At 46.4% G+C, this 19,324-nt stretch overlaps 1 protein-coding gene across 1 annotated transcript; it reads left to right on the forward strand.

The window, feature by feature from the left end:
• Window positions 1–6,362: 6,362 nt before the first annotated feature.
• Window positions 6,363–15,902, forward strand: LOC119399094 (ATP-dependent RNA helicase glh-2). Its single transcript, XM_049417529.1, has 4 exons — window positions 6,363–6,377; window positions 13,026–13,376; window positions 13,421–14,316; window positions 15,650–15,902. The coding sequence occupies exons 1-3, from the start codon at window positions 6,363–6,365 to the stop codon at window positions 14,285–14,287; spliced, it is 1,233 nt and encodes a 410-aa protein (XP_049273486.1). The 3' UTR covers window positions 14,288–14,316; window positions 15,650–15,902.
• The last annotated feature ends 3,422 nt before the right edge of the window (window positions 15,903–19,324 follow it).

A 19,324-nucleotide genomic window follows, 5' to 3' on the forward strand; every position in this document is an offset into this window, starting at 1 on the left:
CAGTGACTTTTAAGTCACACCTTTCGAATTTTTAGGTTATTACATGATTAATATTTCTACCAATGTGTCACCACCAATTTATCATGTCTTTCGTTCTTTCAGAACACGGACGGCTCCTTACCATGCTCTTGAATAGCAGAGAGTGGTCAAAGAGTTGAACGCTCGTTGGTCAAGCTGTTTGATGGGGTGATGGACGTGTTTTTACATTGTTTTGAGTAGGTCTTCAGGAACCTGTTACTCCATGACCATCAATGTTCTAGAAGATTAGATCTTGTGATATGGTGACGCACGGATACGGGCTTGATGTGATGAAAACATTTTTACTGCCCAAGAATATGTTACGAGCACCCTCAATGAATAAACAAGTCTGCAAAGCAGCGTTAATTTGTGTCTCAACAGTGGCATTCTCTTAGCTATGACTCGCAGACAAAGGTATATCTGCGTAGATAGAAGCATTCTCCAAAGGAATTGAAGCGCTGAAAATAACCTGAAAGCGTCACAAAATATAAACGCTCTTACGTGACAGAATACATGAACAGCAAACAAAAGCTACATATATAGCGCCGTCTTTGTTCTTTTCAGCTCAAGTCAAAGGACGAGTATGTGTGGAGGCCTGAGCTCTGCATAACGAATAATTCCGGTTGCGCTCTAGACCTCACTTCCTGACCTGGTCAGGCAGGGAAGGTGGCCTAGGTAAATGTAGCACCATTACTGCAAGTCATAATCATCATGTATCACCACCACGTCGCGCCTCTCAAATAGCTTAAGCTACGTGGCTCGTGCCAAGCACAAAACGCTGCAGACTTCTGTAAAACCGGAAGCTGCATTCAGCTTTCGCCTCCAAGACAGCAGGCACCGTGGCACGGCCTTGTTGCCCACCATCAAGTTCTGCTGCATAGGTATACAGTTTTCACCCTCGATAATCGCGCCTACCAGCTCCCTCAACATTAACATGGGATGAACTTGCAGAACTCCTGAACGGGAGAAACAGTTGGCCATGGTGTCTTGGGCCGAAAGAGTCGCTCCCCGCGTGGAGTCACCCTGAGGCGCCGGACAGGTGACTTTTAGTCAGATAAAGTTGATACCCCCACTTGACTACCATAGTGGGCTCACATAGATTTATCAAACACATTGAAAGTGGAAATTAACAGGTTTGTGAGGTAAAGAACAAACAAAAAATGCGCAAGAAATAGGAAAGGCCAGCCAAAAAGTAGCCAACTTGAGCCAAGGGTCGAAATACTAGCCAAAAGTAGCCACGCGTGTGTGAAAACAACTGGGACGTTTTCATTTATATGGCTTATTCAACAGCCTTTTGGAGGAAATGCAAATAAGTACAAGAGCCCGGGAAAATCACAATTGCTGATATTGAAGCTTAAATCGTTCACTTTAGCAATCATTGTGCAGTATGACGAAGTTTCTTGCGCTGTTGCAGAAATTACAGTCTCTTGACACGTCTTGCGTGACCTTTCTTAAAAGGTTATAAGTACGAGCCTTGTGGTGACAATAAAATTGAGTACTGTAAGAGTACGCTCGAAATCACAATTGCTGGGATTTAAGCATAAATTCTAGCAACTTTAGCAATCGCTTCCAGTGTGATGACGAAATCCTAGCTGTTTTTATTCCCGAGTAGCCGTCCGCACTATTTGTAAGAAATAACACCCTTAGTCGGAAATGCAATTCATAGTGTCAATAAGGGCAGATCATCCTGTATGCGGAGCGCTTTCGATCCTTCTTTTCACGGCCCCGCCACGGTGGTCCAGTGATTATGGCACTGGACTGCTGACCCGAAGTTAGCGGAATGGAATCCCGGCTGCGGTGGCTGCATTTTCGATGGAGGCGACAATGTTTGAGGCCCTTACAATATCGTACTGGTATAGCGCAGCTCAGTTTGAGCATGAAGGAAAGAGGCAACAGCGGAGAAGGAAGCACAGGCAACAGGATGAGCGCTAAACTTCCAACTTTTGTTTATTGCACGACCCTACAGCACATTATATGGCTCACCTCACAGCCCACGTGACGCCGAACCTGACCAAAAGAACAACTAAACATGTTGCGCAGCACACGTGACCAGAAACCGCCGTTTACGCAAAAATCACATTAACAATTCTACTTCCGCACGTCACTGCACACGCTCAAGAAAATCGATCTCTTTTTCAGATAAGCCTACAGATGGCGTAGTGGAGGGCTCCGGAAATTTCGACCACCTGGGCTTCTTTAGCGAGCACCTAAATCAAAGTACACGGGCCTCAAGCATTTCCGCTTCCATCGAAAATGCGACCGCAGCGGAAGGGATCTGATCCCAGGACCTTCGGGTCAGCAGTCGAGCACTATAAGCACTAGACCACTATGGCGGGATCTTCTAGAATGCCTATTGCATGTACAGTTGCGAAATGCCCACTACACCATAATTCTTCCTTTTGCAAATTGACAAAGCACCACTACGCTTCCGTAGGGCAAACAGGCGCACCTGAGCAGTTGTTGATGTTGTTAGTAATAATGACAGTTATTAAATGCGAAGCATTTCTTAGCGAACCTCAGGCACTTTGGGCGTTTCTATCTACGTATCTATCTATCTATCTATCTATCTATCTAGCCGCCTACGCCTGAACGCTGTCCTGGCCGTCTCCATAACTTCTAATATACCAGAATTGGCATAGCAGGGGATCAGTGTATGGGGAACACGATTCACTGGTCATGACATGAATAACGCAAAATAGCTGTCGCGTACGTCACGAAACCCTTTCTCTCAGTCACGTGTGGGCACATACCCGCACACCAGAGTTTATGCTATGTGGGTATGTGCCACAGGTGATACATAGTCTAAACCAGCACAGTGAACGCGAACACACACATTGACACGCAAGCAAAGTGATAATAATAATAATTGTTGGGGCTTTAATTTTGACTATCTGGTATTCTTTAACGTGCACCGAGATCGCACAGTACACGGGCATCTAGCGTTTTGCATCCATCAAAATTCGACCGCCGCGGCCGGGATCGAACCCGCGACCTTCGGGTCAGCAGCCGAGCACCGTAACCGCTAGACTACCGTGGCGGACACAAGGAAAGTGAGGAAGCTGAAGACAGAACATCCCTGGAAGAAACTCAACTACCATGCACTCGTTCAGGTGGTCCGCAACGTGGACCACGTGGATTACGCAAAAACCGAGGTCAATGCTTCCTACAATAAATCTAGCGAGAGAACCAGGCCTCTCATCATTACCGGTGACTGCAACGTTGATTTATCAAGACCCAACAACGCCTGGTGTTCATACTGCGTGAAAGACGGCTTGAGTGTGGACAAGGCATCAAAAGACCTCGCTTCCACGTGCAAGACGGGAGGCGTCATAGATCATTTCATCGTAAGAGGCATCCAGGATTTCCACCAGCTGTGCTATACCTCGCACTTCACTACACTTAGACCCCTCATAACCGCGATCACGAACGGATCCGATTAACAAGTCCGGTCCAGCTGCTGGTGCTCACTCATCACGGTGATGAGGACCTTGTTCAAGAACTGTCAAGAACCCCTTCTGCACATACACATGAGTCCGTGAAACGTGCGTGCGTTCCCGTCATAACAGATAAGTATAAGCATAACAACTGTAACGCAACTATAACAAATAAAACTGTGACTGTAACGTACATGCAGTGCGCCTGCGTGTGCCACTCAGCTGTGTGTATCCAGGGGAACTTTGCTGAATGAAGCTTAGTTGCGAGAAACGCCTGTCCTGTGCATTTGTGTTTCTTCTTTGTGCTCTTCGGATTCGTGCTATCAAGTATTGAAGAATATAAGCACTGCATATCAGCTTACTGCGTCTGGTGATGGTAACACCCATGTTGCTGTTGGCATCGTTACGCAACTGTAAACAACTGGTTATATAATACATATGCGACTCTTCCACATATGAGTGTGCGTATGCCACTTCCACATTTCTCTAGCGCCATTCCGTAACGTTTGGCCACAGTCACCATCCCGCGCATGCTTCGCATAACATCGATTCCCACGGTGCGTGGGATCTGCCGAATTTTTGTGCATGTGTGCTTTGAAACTGTTGGGCGTTTGAGCCAACCACTCGTTGCGCAATTAACATGTATTGACGCCTGGCGCGTTTACACGCTTCTGCCTCCCAATATTACATGCGTTAAGGACATCCCTTTCGCTACATAACATTCATATACTTCTTTTCCGAAACAATTTTGAGCATGGGCGGGGCTGTTTGGTGGAACACCTGCGTGCCACGCAGAAGCCCTAGCTTTGATTCCCACTGAAACCGAAGATTTTTATTATTTTCTTTATTCGCACCTATCTCGAATTTTCGCTCGTGGACAACGCTGATATTCCGCTCACAACCAACGAAGCCGACGCAGACACCGGAATTTCTGCGAAACGAGCTCTCAAACGCTATTGCGTATACATATATACTCATATATATATGTATATATGAGTATAAATGTAATCCCAAGTACAATGCTTAGAACATTTCGCAAGGGAGCTCATATATGTGTCTGTCAACTCGAAGAAAGCCAATATTTTTGATGACATTGCGCAATCTGGCAGCCTAGCGAAATTATGAACGTTTGATTAGTGGTCTAGGACAGATCCAACAAGACACGTAACCGAGGCCCCATCGCTTACACGGCACAATATGTATTTATGGAAGGCGCCTTGGAGGGCCTAAGCTCAGAGGGAGAAATGATCAAGTATTAAAGGGACACTAAAGAGAAACAATGAATCGGTTTAGATCAATCAATTGTGCTCTGAAAAACTCTAACGTCGTTAATTTCGCCATTATAGCTTTATTAATAGGGGAGAAAATCAAGTTCAAAGTCTCATTTATAAATTCGCGCCGCAATCTTCCCGCGTGACGTCAGAGATTTTAAAATGCATTTATCGTATTTTGGCGCAATTGGCTCAACAAAGTTACCCCAGACTTGGTAGGCCAAATCTACGGCCCCCTCAGAGGACAATGTACTTCATCGTCAAAACATGTGACGTCATGGCGAATGATGCGGAAATGTTAGGGTGGCATAGCCACCCATATTTTGTTTTTTGCGCGTTTTTTTCGCTTACTAAGAGTCTTCTCGCTGCAAGCATGGTGTTTTTGGTATCGGGAAATAGTACTTTACTAATATGAGAAAAATCGTTTTGCTCTTTAGTGTCCCTTTAACCTCTTCAGACCTGACGAAAAAGTAGACAAGGTGAACTCATATAAACTTTATTTTAAGCATTTTGGGGTCGTGGAACACTTCTCAGAAGAAAGAAAAACGAAACCTGCAATTGCAGAGCAGAAAATGGATGTACCCATTTCGGTACTTCAGGCCTAAGCTGAGTAAAAATGAAGAAAGCCATTTTTGATTAGAAGGCAAAGAAACAGTCCACATTTAGTGCGGCTAACGTGGGTTTTTGCGCTGATATCTTGATTGCGACATATTATGTGAAATTTTAGGGACACATGCTCTGGAAAATGTCCGTGCATGTCACATAGGACCTCATTTGGTGGTATTGAAATCACCTTTTTTAGAGACTGCCAGAGACTCGCCAGTTTCAACATCCAGCTCTAGTGCATTTTGAACTTGTTGCATTTGCTTGACGTGTGTGCGAGTTGGTGTTCTCGCAACTCTGTTCTTAAACTTGAATTGGTAGAGAATGTCTTTTGCTGCAACCTCCACGAGCATGCAGTCATTCCTGTATTCGATCCTTGAATTTTTTTCGCCGCTTGGTTCAGATAGTGGGCAAATACGCTTGTGGCGACACATTGCGCACAAACCGGCGCAGCCTCCGCCTCGTCACTAGCTAGCCCGGCATGAGACGGCTGCATGCTACACCACGCCTCCGATAAGGGACAGCGCCACCGCAGCGTCACCGGAGGCTTAAGTCACCGACGGTGGCTATAGAACCAAGCTTCCAAGCTCGGAAGCTATCATTCCTTCGCTAACCATTCGAGCGCAGCGTCGGTATGCTCGCCCCGCTGCTGCTACTACGCTAATAAACTGTCGTTATGTTTTATGTTGGGATGCGTCCTTCCATCGACACGGCATCCCACAACCTGATGGCCCACTTCTTTGTATGGATATTTGTCGTGTATTAGGACAAGTACCTGTCCACAAGATCCACAGACCCATATTCTTGCTGTATGCTTTGATGCAATGTGGTTGCGATACATCAACTTTTTTTTTTTCTCCTCTTTGACCGTCACGTACCCGAACGTGTTCTGCCACTTTGAAATTGGGCCTACTATACCGCTTTCAAGATCGAGCCACGAACCTCGAAGCTTACTGGTGTAACGTTATCTCCGTCATTATTATCATCATTATCATCATCATTATCATCATCACTGCTGCTGTGCAGTTGTTCCACAATGTCGCCTTATCAGGCAAGTCAGTATCACTCTGAAAGAGTAACTCTTGTATTTCCTAGTCACTTGGAAAATTGCCTGCAACACAAAAAATTGAATGTAGATTTTCAATGCAACGACCTGAAGTACCCAATTGGGTACAGCTGTAAGTAAGTTGCGCTATATCGGAGGCACTCAAAGCAACAAGCCTGAACTTTCCGTACGCCTTCTCTAGTCTATCGTGATCGCTCGTACACATTGCTTAACAATGTATATGTAGTATTTCGTGAATTAAGCAAAATTTAAAATCACCTGGTCGCCTGCGTCCGCTTTCCTTGCTTGACGCCGCCATACTTCCCTTTACTGCGAGCGCGTACATGGGCCTACGACGACATGTCGTGGGTATTTTGTTAATTGATGGCTCCGCTCGGAGAAACATTCATTTTGATCAAGCGGTCTTCAACTATACGAGCACAGTGCGTGTTTTTCCAATGTACTCGTATGGGTACCCACGGACTGAAGAGGTTAAGGAAACGAACTCCTGTTCCAAACGCAACTTGCAAATGCAACACCTACAGGGTTAGAAAGTACAGCAAGGACCCTTAAGAATATAAGGGCAATCGGAACATAAATGGTAAGATTTGGGTGTTCACTTTCTTACACATATTTTCCCCTTAAAATATTTTCCGTTGTTTCACACTTTTTCATACCGGAACTCGTAATACGAATTTAAATTAGCAAACAAAAATATTGTAGTTTTGGGAAGTAAAACCACGGTAATTATAAACTTGTTCACTTGTACGAGGGTGGTCTGAAAAGTTCTCGGCCTGATGTAGAAAAAAGCGTTTTGGACCTTCAAAATTATTTTTATTTTTCGACATAGTCTCCTCTAAACTCTACGCACTTGGTCCATCGATATTCCAGAGCCAGGATTCCGTCCTTAAAATGACTTTGTGGAAGTCCTGAAAAGTACTCATCCACAGCCGCAATCGCTTCTTCATTTGATGAAAAACGTTGCCCACCAAGAAAGATTTTGAGTTTTGCGAACAGGTGGTAGTCCGACGGGGCCAAGTCAGGAAAATAGGGTGGGTGATCCAACAATTCGTACTTCAAATCGTGAAATTTAGCCATTGCTAGATGTCCTTTGTGCACCGGTGCATTGTCCTGATGACAGATGATTTTCTTCTTCTGCAAACCTGGTCTTTCCTCACGAATTTTCTGATTCAATTGAGTCAAAAGGTCAGAATAATACTCCCCAGTTATGGTTTTAGCCTTTTCAAGATAATCTACAAGCACAATGCCTTTAGCGTCCCAAAAAAACAAAGGCCATCATCTTTCCTGTTTCATGCGGAGGGAACTGACTTGGCTTTATTTGGTGCAGAGGACCCGGCTTCAGTCCACTGCTTTGATTGTTGTTTCGATTCCGGTGTGTAATGGTGTATCCAAGTTTCATCCATTGTTATAAATCTGCGCAAAAAGTCCGCTGGATTTTTGTTATACAGCTCCAAAGCACGCTGTGACATCGTCACGCGGTTGCGCTTTTGCTCAGGAGTAAGGATGCGCGGCACCCATATTGCACAGAGCTTGTTCATGTGTAGTTCTTTATGCAAAATGTGACATACACGTTCCACTGAGATGCCAACAGCCTCGGCAATTTCACGCAACTTCACTCTCCTGTCTTCCAAAACCATATCGTGCACACGGTCAATCAATTCAGGAGTTGTTGCACTTTTTGGGCGCCCTTCGCGCGCGTCATCTTCAATGCTCTCTCTCCCCGCTTGAACTCAGCAGCCCATTTCTTGACTGTGGAGTATGAAGGTGAATCTTGCTTGTAAACTTTAACAAAACTTTGGTGAATTTCATTCGGAGATAAACCTTTTTTTACAAAGAACTTTATCACCGCACGGTACTCAAGCTTCTCCATGCCTTCCGGTGCTTCACACAACACCCACTGTGATCGACTGTCAAAGCCAAACTGCTATTCGGCACTAGATGGCGTTTCATCTGAGACTTGCAGAGACTTGTATGAACGTGCACATGAGTGCTACAAGTTCTCGCTCGCGTCATTCTTATTGAGGCCGAGAACTTTTCAGGCCACCCTCGTATCTTTTAACGCCCAACAAAGCTGCCACTATTTCTGTGACTTAACGTTTTTCCACTGTGCTACAATATATTACAACGAAAAAAAAATTGGCCTCGCATCTGCGTGCTTCGCTGCAAATGTCGTCAAAAGACGATAGTCTTCTGCCGGCCGTACTACATGGTCCTGGTCTTATCCTCGGCACACGTGAGGCTGCTCCCAGGGCCACTGCCAGGTGGCAGCACCATATTGTCAGCAGAGGGCTTCTTCGTGCAGAGCGTCGCATTTTCAGCGCAGCCTAAGAAACACTAGGGTCTTTAGAATTACGTATCCGTGTATTTTCTAGTAAAGGAACACACCACCTAATACTTACGTATTGATATTGCACCTCAGATATGCGTAATATTTTCTTTTTTATCGACAATGTTCTCAAGTATGAACGCAGCTACCAGTTCAAGATGGCTGGGCGTTCAGCAAGTGCTTAAACTTTGGCCGGGTGGCTGAATCGTGTGACAGACAGAAAGACAGACCAAAATTTCTGCGTTTAAACATCATAAGAAAGACTGTCGTCTTTAAAAACTTGGAGGATGCTCGATTTTCGCCCTCAAGAGCAGGACGTGGGATTTGATTCTCACTCAGACCGGGGTTTGGTTCTCACTCAAAACAAAGATTTCTTAGATAATCTATTTGCATCTATCTCGAATTCTCGCTCACGGACTGCGCCGATTTTGACGCCGCCACTGAAACCGGCATTTCTGCGAAATGGCGTCTTAAACGCTATCGCGTTAAAACTTTTCAGCCGACTAACCAATGTGGTTTACTAGATGATTAACCGGACATTGCTATAAGGTAACTATGGTTTATTCACCATATTCACCACCACAACAGTCCTTGTGAGATATTGCGTTTTCCTTTCAGGGCGTCCATCGACACCTGTGCCAATATATCTGCAATTAAGATTGACGAAAGTGGCAGCATCGATTGACTTCCCATGAGGAGTGAAATTTGACCAATCTTCTGGGCGTAGGTGCAGAGCTTGGAGTTAAAAATTCGAAAGCCGTAGAATTGTGCAATGCGCAACCGTTGGACCACTTCCTAATGCTTGATGGGCCAGCTTCGGAGATGAGCCACAGGCACACACACAAGTACCAGCAGCAGCAGTTGCAAACGCTAGAATCCGGTTTAGGAAAGGCTCACTACTAGCGTTCTCGGGCGTGACAAAGTTCGGAATGCTGCTGTCCTCTCGGAAGCTCCCGTTAGAGACAGTTGGAACGAGACATTAAAGGCGGCGGCTGCATCTGTTTCGGTAGCAATGGCGTTAAGTGATGCTGATTTGATGGCTGCTTTGTATTCAATTAAGGGGAATTCATGTACAGTTACATTATTGAAATAAGAATGACCTTACTCAAAAAAGTGGAAATTTCGGCACGCCCTACGACAAAATGCCCTAAGCAGGCTCAGTCTTATTAGGTACTAAAGAATATTATTTCAGGAACGGGACAACAAGATCCTGTGCTTCTTTTGCGTTGAGGATATATTTGTGAAGTGGATAACTTCCTTTTCCACATACGATATAATGGGATGTGCGCATACGAATTGTACATTCACTATATATTTTTTTCTTCAGGTGCTGAAATGCCACACAATAAACACCTTTAAATAGGCGTCGTCAGCCTTGCGACATGGGTGTGCGATCGCACCACCTGTATGTCTTTTCTAATCCCCCTTTCCCCAGGCTGCCTTTGAGGTATATAAGGACCCACGAATCCGTCAGTTGGTCGCAAACTTCTCTAGTCACTGGGATCCTTGCAGCAGCGACGGTGAACGGAGCAGCAATATGAAAGTATTCGTGAGTATTCCGGACTGCTTGGAATGCTTTATTCCCCCTGTGCCTTCCTTCGGTTCATTGTTGGTTTCATTCAGGTCGTGATAACAAAGAAAAGCAAGCCCTTGATAAGCTCCCCTACTTTCGTTCGTTCATAGCGAGGGTCTCGTGAAGGCAGATTTGATGCCTTCATGTAGTATGCGAGGGCTGATTGGTAAGCAACCAGCGCTTAACAAGATCACGTGCTACGTGACGCTGACAAAAAAAAAAAAGAGTGTTCCACACTCGCCGCCATGGCTACGAGCGACGCAGGCCAACACTCCAGGTTTACATGCAGAGAAAGTTTGGACGGGAGCATGACTGGTGCTGTAGCTCAGTTTGTAGAGCATCGGACACGTCATCCGAAGGTTGTAGGTTCAGTTCCTAACAGCGGCAAGTTGTCTGTGCGTACACATCTTTTCTTCAGATTAGTATAATTGCTCCAATACAGTTAAAGGCTACAAGTAATAACACCCCCTATCCTTGGCTTCATTGTCTGTTGGTTTTCATGGAGATTTAGCAGTGAGGCATGTGGATCAGTGTTCTGGACGATTGTCCAGGGCCTACGCTAGAGAGTACCGCTGGTGCGTACGACGAAGCGAACTGTGGAAGCTTCAAGTTCACGTCGAGCTTTTAGGGGCGAAGCTCCTTAAGGCGGCACCCGTTCGTCCCTCGTAGTTGTCGTAGTCGTAGTGCGTAACCAGTCGTAACGCTAGTACCAGATCTTGACCTCCAAGGTGGTGCCGGTGGGAGATTTTTCCTGTGCGTTGTTGAACAATAAAAAATTCGCAGCGTGCGCGTTAACTAAAAGCCGAATTCTTCTGTCTCTCATTCCCCATTAGCAGCCATTGGCATGTTCCAGTAGGAAACGTTAGTAGAAGTAGAAGTGTAAGTGTTAGCTAAAAGCCGACTTCTTCTGTCTCTCATTTCCATTAGCAGCCATTGTTTACCTCCAAGGTAGTGCCTGGTGAGATTTCTCCTGTGCGTGATTAAACAATAAACATTTTGTTCAAAACGCCGTTGATTGATGAAATAAACCAACGAAAGACGCCAGATGTTTTCTAAAAGCAAAACCAAAGAACGCCAGATGTTTCTAAAGCAAAACGAAAAGACGCCAGCTGCTTAACGAAAGACGCCAGATGTTTTCTAAACAATGAAAATTCACAGCGTACATGTAAAATTAAAGTGAGCTGCAAGTCGTCATAACTCATCGAACCTTTAGTATAAACGCGCCCGATCTCACGTCGGTGATGATGTACTAGGCAGAATTCACGGAAGATTCACGGTTTACCGATGAACCTCCGCAGCTTCGCCCACTCATCATCATTCACTCCGTGGATATGCTGTGATTTTTTTTAACTGAACTACTTCCTGGAACCACATAAACTGGACAGTCATCAAATTGCCCATGACATATATTGATGCTGTTCATGTACAGTCACACGGTCGCTTGAGTTTAACCTAACTGTGGAGGTTGGTTTTTATAGGGACCATAAGACACGCGCAGTGAAATAACCAGGCTGACAGAGCATCTACGCTTCGTAAGCCTCTAATTCGTGCAGCGAACCATTTACCCTACGTACGTAAGGGAACAACTTTATTTATTCACGAAAAAACCATGTGAGAGGGGAGAGAAAAAAAAGAGACTGGACGACGATGCGCCCTCGGAAAGCTCTAGACGGCTGCAATCATTCGTGCTTCGCCGAGCCCCTGTGGCACCGCCCACTGTTCAAAGCTATAGCACCGGTTGCGAGCTGCGCAGAGCAGCCTCCACTCGGTGGTGATGGTGGGGATGATGTTGCCACAAGCGGGGTTAGCCTGGCAGGCCGGCAATTGCTCCACCTGAGCGACTCTTTTCATGTAGTATGTCTCCGGATGCATGACAAAAACCTGTCGCTCCTAGAAAACGTAAAAAAAATAGTAGCCACTTTCTTGCGAATCACCCACACCTGCCGGAAACACGCCTTCCCAGCATCCGTGGGGAAACCTTCTTTTCTTCATACCGTCCACGGCCATTGGTCTCTCCCTTTCTGAGCGAAAGCGCTTACACGACCAGATATAGTGATGTATATCTGCGGCTTCATTGCATTCAGTGCACAGCGGGCAAGGAGCGCCCCTTACTTTGAGTGACCATGCAAGAGTGTAGGCCGATTGTGTTCTTATTCTGTACAGCAGGCTTTACCCGCCGTGACTAAGTCATCCTGTGACACAGGGCGGATGGGAAAATTCCCATGGATGGGATGGGGATGGGAAAGAGCGAAAATGGCATTGAATTGTCTATTTTGCTCCTAGTGTTCTGACCCCTGCCATGGGATTTAGATTTGTTCTTGTGACCAGGTTTTGTGGCGCAGACTTCAAACAGCCACAGCCACGATCTCTTTTTTTGTTTTCTTTATCACACATGGTGAGAAATCTCGTCACTGCAATTTGTGTCCTAGCACCAGAGTCGACACTAATGCCTCATTTCTAAATTGTTTTACGTAAACGCGATCGCAAGTGAGGAGCTTTTATGCAAACAACTGGCTTACTCAATTTTAGTCTCGATCATCCTTGTTACAAATTTACTACGTACTGATTGCCGCAGCAACACTTAGGAGGATGTACAGCTCGTGCTTTCAGCGTTGTTTCACATTCATTTCGCCATCATGTCGGAGAGTTTGGTGCAGTGGTCAATGAAAGCATGTAGTCACAGAATGCGTTGAACGAGGCTACTTGTAGTAACCCGCTCTAAACTCTTCCACAGCTCACCGCCACCCTCCTCGCCTTGATTTCGGGCACTGCCTACGGCTACCCGCAATTAGGTTTCAAACCCGGTGCCGGATTTGGTGGTGGCAGTTTCGGCTTCGGCGGCCCTGGTTTTAAGGGTGCTGGAAACCTCGGCTATGGACCTTCTGCTTCCAAGGCGGGCGCTGGCTTCGGCGGTGGCAGTCTCGGCTACGGAGGAGCTGGTTTCAAGTCCGGTGCTGGAAACTTCGGCTACGGACCACTTGGCTTCAAGGCCGGTTCAGGCTTCGGCGCTAGCAGTCTAGGCTACGGACCAGCTGGTTTCAAGTCCGGTGCTGGAAACCTCGGCTACGGACCAGTTGGCTTCAAGGCCGGTTCAGGCTTCGGCGCTGGGCAGCCTCGGCTACGGAACAGCTGGTTTTCAAGTCTGGTGCTGGAAACTTGGGCTACGGACCAGCTAGTTTCAAGACCGGGTCAGGCTTCGGCACTGGCAGTCTTGGCTACGGACCAGCTGGTTTCAAGTCGTGTTCAGGCTTCGGCGCTGGCAGTCTCGGCTACGGACCAGCTGGCTTCAAGGCCGGTTCAGGCTTCGGCGCTGGTAGCCTCGGCTACGGACCAGCTGGCTTCAAGTCTGGTGCTGGAAACTTCGGCTACGGGCCAGCTGGTTTCAAGGCCGGTTCAGGTTTCGGCGCTGGCAGTCTCGGCTACGGACCAGCTGGCTTCAAGTCTGGTGCTGGAAACCTCGGCTACGGGCCAGCTGGTTTCAAGGCCGGTTCAGGTTTCGGCGCTGGCAGTCTCGGCTACGGACCAGCTGGTTTCAAGTCTGGTGCAGGAAACTTCGGCTACGGACCAGCTAGTTTCAAGGCCGGGTCAGGCTTCGGCACTGGCAGTCTCGGCTACGGACCAGCTGGCTTCAAGTCTGGTGCTGGAAACCTCGGCTACGGGCCAGCTGGTTTCAAGGCCGGTTCAGGTTTCGGCGCTGGCAGTCTCGGCTACGGACCAGCTGGTTTCAAGTCTGGTGCAGGAAACTTCGGCTACGGACCAGCTAGTTTCAAGGCCGGGTCAGGCTTCGGCACTGGCAGTCTCGGCTACGGACCAGCTGGCTTCAAGTCTGGTGCTGGAAACTTCGGCTACGGACCAGCTAGTTTCAAGTCGGGCTCAGGCTTCGGAGCTGGCAGTCTCGGCTACGGACCAGCTGGTTTCAAGCCTGGTGCTGGAAACTTCGGTTTCGGAGGCGGAAAAGGCTCCGGCTTCGGTGTTGGATACGGTCAGGGCTACTGATCAGCCGTGAGTGGAATGGGCGCCAAGTGGTACGTTCTATTGTCATGGTGCTTCTCGCTGTATAAAAGTAATGAAAGAAGAAATGAATGCTGGTATGGATTTTATGATAATGGTTAGCACCTTGTTAATATGTTGTGGAACAACTCGCTGTCAATGCACTGATATTAATTTTCGGGATTATTACAAGGTCGACAACGAAACATATGAATGGCATTGACAAAAAGCAGCCTTTTCCTGGGTACAAAAAGGGGTTTCCCGAGGAAAGATAATGCCAATTTCATTTTGATATTATCACCGGGATACATAATTTGTTTGAAAGCGGCTCCTAGCTTTATCTTAAGGCTTTCATTAACTGGCATTCACTGCCAGACTGCTGCGTTCAGCATGTTTCTCCTTTTCTGCGTATATTTGCTTCATTAAGCGCGGACCTGTCATGTCACCCAGTCCACACGTATTTAAGGATCTAGCAGCAGCTAGATATATCAAGCCTGCTGTAAAATTTCCTTTTGATGCAGCAGTTATTTTTAATGCGATTTGAGAGCAATTAAATTAACCCTCTTTATTTGTTTGCGAAATGCTCGGATCGACAAAACAGAACCGTTAATCGAGTGTAGGTAACGATACGCAAACTTTCCATCCACGTCATAAGCAACCGAATAAAATTGTATAAATGTTTCTGGCCTTAACCGTAGACGTGGCAAATGGCGATCTTCATCACTCTTTTATCAGCACTAGAAACCGTTGAACAGGAAATTTCACTGCAGCCAACGTTTCCATAGGAGCACATCACTTGTTCTCTAGCCACATTCTTTGTTGAATGGTTTCTCATACAGCAAGACACAATCCTCCCCGGAACTTCTGTCTTTTTTTCTATATTTCTGTTATCAAAAACTACACGGTCCTTTATGCAAATGCCTAAGACGACAGGAAGGCGAAGGCTACCTTCTTCTTCGTCTCCTTTTTTACTGAGTTTATTGTATAGATCCTCCCCAGCAGTGATCTGTAACGTCATGATGACGTTAAATGTGACATCAGTGATGGCTTCAAGGTGCATTGAGATCATGTGGCGTTTGTTATGTCGACTGCACACACACATTCACTATAGTATCCAATGGTTTTGGACCGAGTTGTATGACTTAGCCTTTTTGCATCATTCGTGTCGACGCCGACGGAGCCGACAAGGTCTCGCAAAGTGTCGTGAGGTCTCGCCAAACCTCGAATACTTCTTAACTCACGAGACATATAAGGCTTTCACCTTATCTTCAAATCAGGCTTGTTGCCCATCCTGTTGAATACAATACTAGCTCGATACTGAAGCCATGGTAGGAGCTCCCAGCAATCATGTTTTTTTTTCTTTTCCAGAACATGCACGGCCTGGATTCGCCTTCTCCAAAACAATGGCAGTTGTGTAGCGAAGCTGGTGTCTAGAATACATATATTTATTCTGTGAATGTTTCTTGGACATGGCCACGACCTTATACACTGATGTCATAGGCAGTTGACATCCTGGGATCTGGCGGCCTACTGTCGTGCTATTGTTTCGGCACTAGCCTTTGTCGTAACTAAGGTATGCCCAGAGAGCACTTGCCATAAATAAATGAAATCCTTTACGCACTGTCACTTGTCTTTCTTGCGACGTCTTTTGGTAGTTATGACGCGTAAGTCGAAACTTCGTCAAGGTTAAGCTGTCTACAAGTTTTCTTGAGACTGCATGCTTCGAAAGCTTGCGACATTTCATCTGGTGTATCCTAGAACCAGTTAACCGCATCGTGACACTTTCACACAGAGCAAGTTCAAAATGGGAACTAGGAAACATTAGGAATGTCACAAGGAAGGGGATGAACAGCATGCTAAGCCATCTTTTCCTTATAATCTGACAATTGTTATGTGTTACCTACGAAAACAGAAAAAAAAACATGGCTGATCCCTCTGTCATAGGAATCGGTATAGCACGAAAGTGAAACGTGTCTTCACAGACGTAGTTGATTGAGCGTTTGTTGTGCATTCTTTCGCCCCAAGCGCGAAGGCGTGAATGCTACAGCATCAAATTGTAATGTTACGCGAAGAACGGCAAGCCGCTCGAAACATGCAATGCGCTGCTCAAGCAGAAAGGACGCGCGGAACGAACATACACAGGATGAGCGTGAACTGTCACAGTTGTAACTTATTTCTGTGTGAGCAGCGCGCTCCTTTCGCAAAAGCGGCCGCTGCAGTGAGCGAGGTGACCTTCGTGCTCTCAATGGAAACTTGCAGGCAGAGCGCAAGACGGCCAAACCACCGAGATCACGAGATAAGCGCCCGCACGAGCGATCACGCCCTGTCGAACCGCGCGCTAATCCGCGTGGAGGACGACTTTTAAAGCGCGCTCTTCGAGCCCTTCGCGCCATCTCGGTAGTGATAACGAAAACACGCTGTACCGCCGATCTCTGAGTATCACCACCCGCAAATAGTGTACATAAATAGCTCGCCGTTAGCATAGCAGAGAACATGCCGTCTGTGGCGGAGTCGTTTCGCGCTGCGCGCTGGCGATCGAGAGGTCGTAAGTTCGACTTCCGGTGACGGAACTTTTTCCTATAGTTTTTTCTTTGCCATATGTTAGTCTTTATATTTTACAACGTCATATCCGTGACGGAAATGCGTCAGTGGAGCCGTGGTGGACCCCGGCATAAAACACTTTCGTGTTAAAATATGAGGATTTGGCACCACCACAAGGTACCAACACGGCCGTAGATCACGGCTACTCCTGAAAGTGCACATTGCTACTAGCAGATGCTTTAAAAGGTGCGCCACTAGAAATTTAGGAACTTTTACAAGTAGTGGTATTGCTTGCTGCGCAAGTCATTAGTTCATGACGGTAGGAAAAGCTCTAACGTAACGGCATGGGACAAAGAATGAACACACAACGGCACGAGCGCTGAATAGCGGTGGCAAACATAGAAAATAAAAAGATGTTAGGCAGCGCTCGTGTCAGTGTTTGTGTTCCTTCTTCATCCCGCGCTGGTACGTTTCAGCTATTCCTACTTTCATGTCCACAACTAATTAACGTACAATAGGGACCGGCTCATCGGTATTTTGCAACAACTAAAATTTCATCGGTAATTTGGCGGTAACGGCCACAGAAATACGTTGGCATTACGGAGAACCTCTTTTTCATCCGTCACCTTCTTTTTAACTTCCCTCTCGAATGTGACCCCACGCTTGCAACACGGGGGTTTCGGGTCCTACCTGTAACTATCCCTCTAGAAATTCCGAAAGTGAACCTTGGGCTCGCTAGCGGTCCTAGTTTCACTTCCGATTGCAACTGGTCTTAAATTCGCTTTATTTTCTAACTCGGTGTCTTAACTACTTTCCTTTCCCACTTACGCTAATAAGCACCCTTGGTAGACCCCTCAGGCTTCAAGTTGTCTCACTTGCACTCTTTACTTTGCTCCTGATTGATATTTTGCTTCCGGTTGGAATAGGTGATGTATCGCACGCAAATACGCCTAATTACCCTGTGATTATTCTGAAAGTAGAACGCACGGTGACGTTGTGGGTTGGGTCACCACCGGCAGCAACTTATTTTACCATCCACTTTAATTAATATTTCTTTACCGAATTGAACAGGAGGCAGGTCGGGGTCTGGAGACAGCGCCATACGAACATCTTCCCTAACCCATTCCATCTGAGACGAGTCTTCCCAGATAAGCATCAATACGACACGTGCATATTGCACAGGAAGGACTGGCAACAGTCACACACATTATGTGGGAGTGCTGTACAATTATAGGAATGATTGCAGTAATTTTGGAGACGTTGTCGTGGAGGTGGGACGTCGCTCTCCGCAGTGCAGACCTCAGCACCTACATGGGGACAGTCTATCAAGCCCGTGAGGCTGTGTTGAGGCAAGGACTTGACGATCCCCCGTGGTTGACCTAAGCCCTGGTTGCGTTAAACCTTGCCGGACTTTCACTAAGGTTGTGTATGCATCTATCGATCCATGTCATATTCACTGGACTTTCATTGAAAGCTACAATTAATGCCCCTGGGCTTTCCTTGGTCACTTTATGTGTTGGTTTCAGCGAGGTTGTGTATAACAAGGAAACGAGCCGCTCGACCCATTCCTCTTCTTTTGTTCGTGACAGCAGCCTAGGAAGCATGAAGGTGTCTTTTTTCGCCAACGTGAAGAAATTGAACCAGATTTACTGACAATTCCAATTGGGAAAAAGTGAACAAATCGCTTCATACCCAGAGAGCACGTCAGTGGAGCTCCACACTTCATTGGGCGTTATGGGCATCACCATCAAAAAAGTCAACAGCTACTCATACGTTAATCTTAGGAGTCGTAAAGAACACAGTGCATGTCTAAAAGACCGCACGTGTAGATGAGGGACGTCTTGCCTCTCACACATCTTTAACAGATTCATTAACAAGCGGATATCTGCTTATCCCTTTACCGCAGATTGTTGCATGTACGCAACATTCGAAAAATTGGAAAATAAACCAAAAGGAAAGCCTGTTTGAAGCCGCATGTACACGTTGTGGCATTCTCGCAACATTGCTTTCAAAAATGCAACGTCCTGTGTTGCCATCAGTGCTCATACCATGCAACTAATTCGAAAACATTCACGGCAGGCGTTGCACGTGTTAGCGTGCACTGATACAGGTAAGTTTGGCCAAATATAAGTGCATTGCTTAACGCGATAAAGCGCAGAAAAAATTCTGAAGCCCTGCTAGACATCCTCCTGATTGAGCAGAGTCCAAAAAAAATATTCTCATATCTCTATATTTTGTTCCTGGCGACGGAAAGTTGCTATGTTGTGCAAATGCTACAACGTGTAAATGGGGTTAGTGCTCCTCAGAAATGGAAGTGGGCCCTAATGCTTCTATCGCAGAGTAGTTCCTTCTGATAGTGAAGGCAGCGACCTTCCGGGACTGACGATGACCGCGAGTGTAAATCCATTTACATTTCAATTCAACATGTGTGTAGTATATTTTTAGGTCGCGTGTCCAAATTTTCTCATAGAAGTTCAGTGTATTTGCACGCGACCGTGTCGC

This window comes from Rhipicephalus sanguineus, chromosome 7, assembly GCF_013339695.2.
Source record: "Rhipicephalus sanguineus isolate Rsan-2018 chromosome 7, BIME_Rsan_1.4, whole genome shotgun sequence".
Lineage (NCBI taxonomy): Eukaryota > Metazoa > Arthropoda > Arachnida > Ixodida > Ixodidae > Rhipicephalus > Rhipicephalus sanguineus.

Bases quoted from the DNA above. Each gene is read 5' to 3' on its own strand.
- LOC119399094 (XM_049417529.1), top strand. The intron at 13,377-13,420 runs GCCGGTTCAGGC...GCTACGGAACAG, and splicing joins ACGGACCAGTTGGCTTCAAG to CTGGTTTTCAAGTCTGGTGC.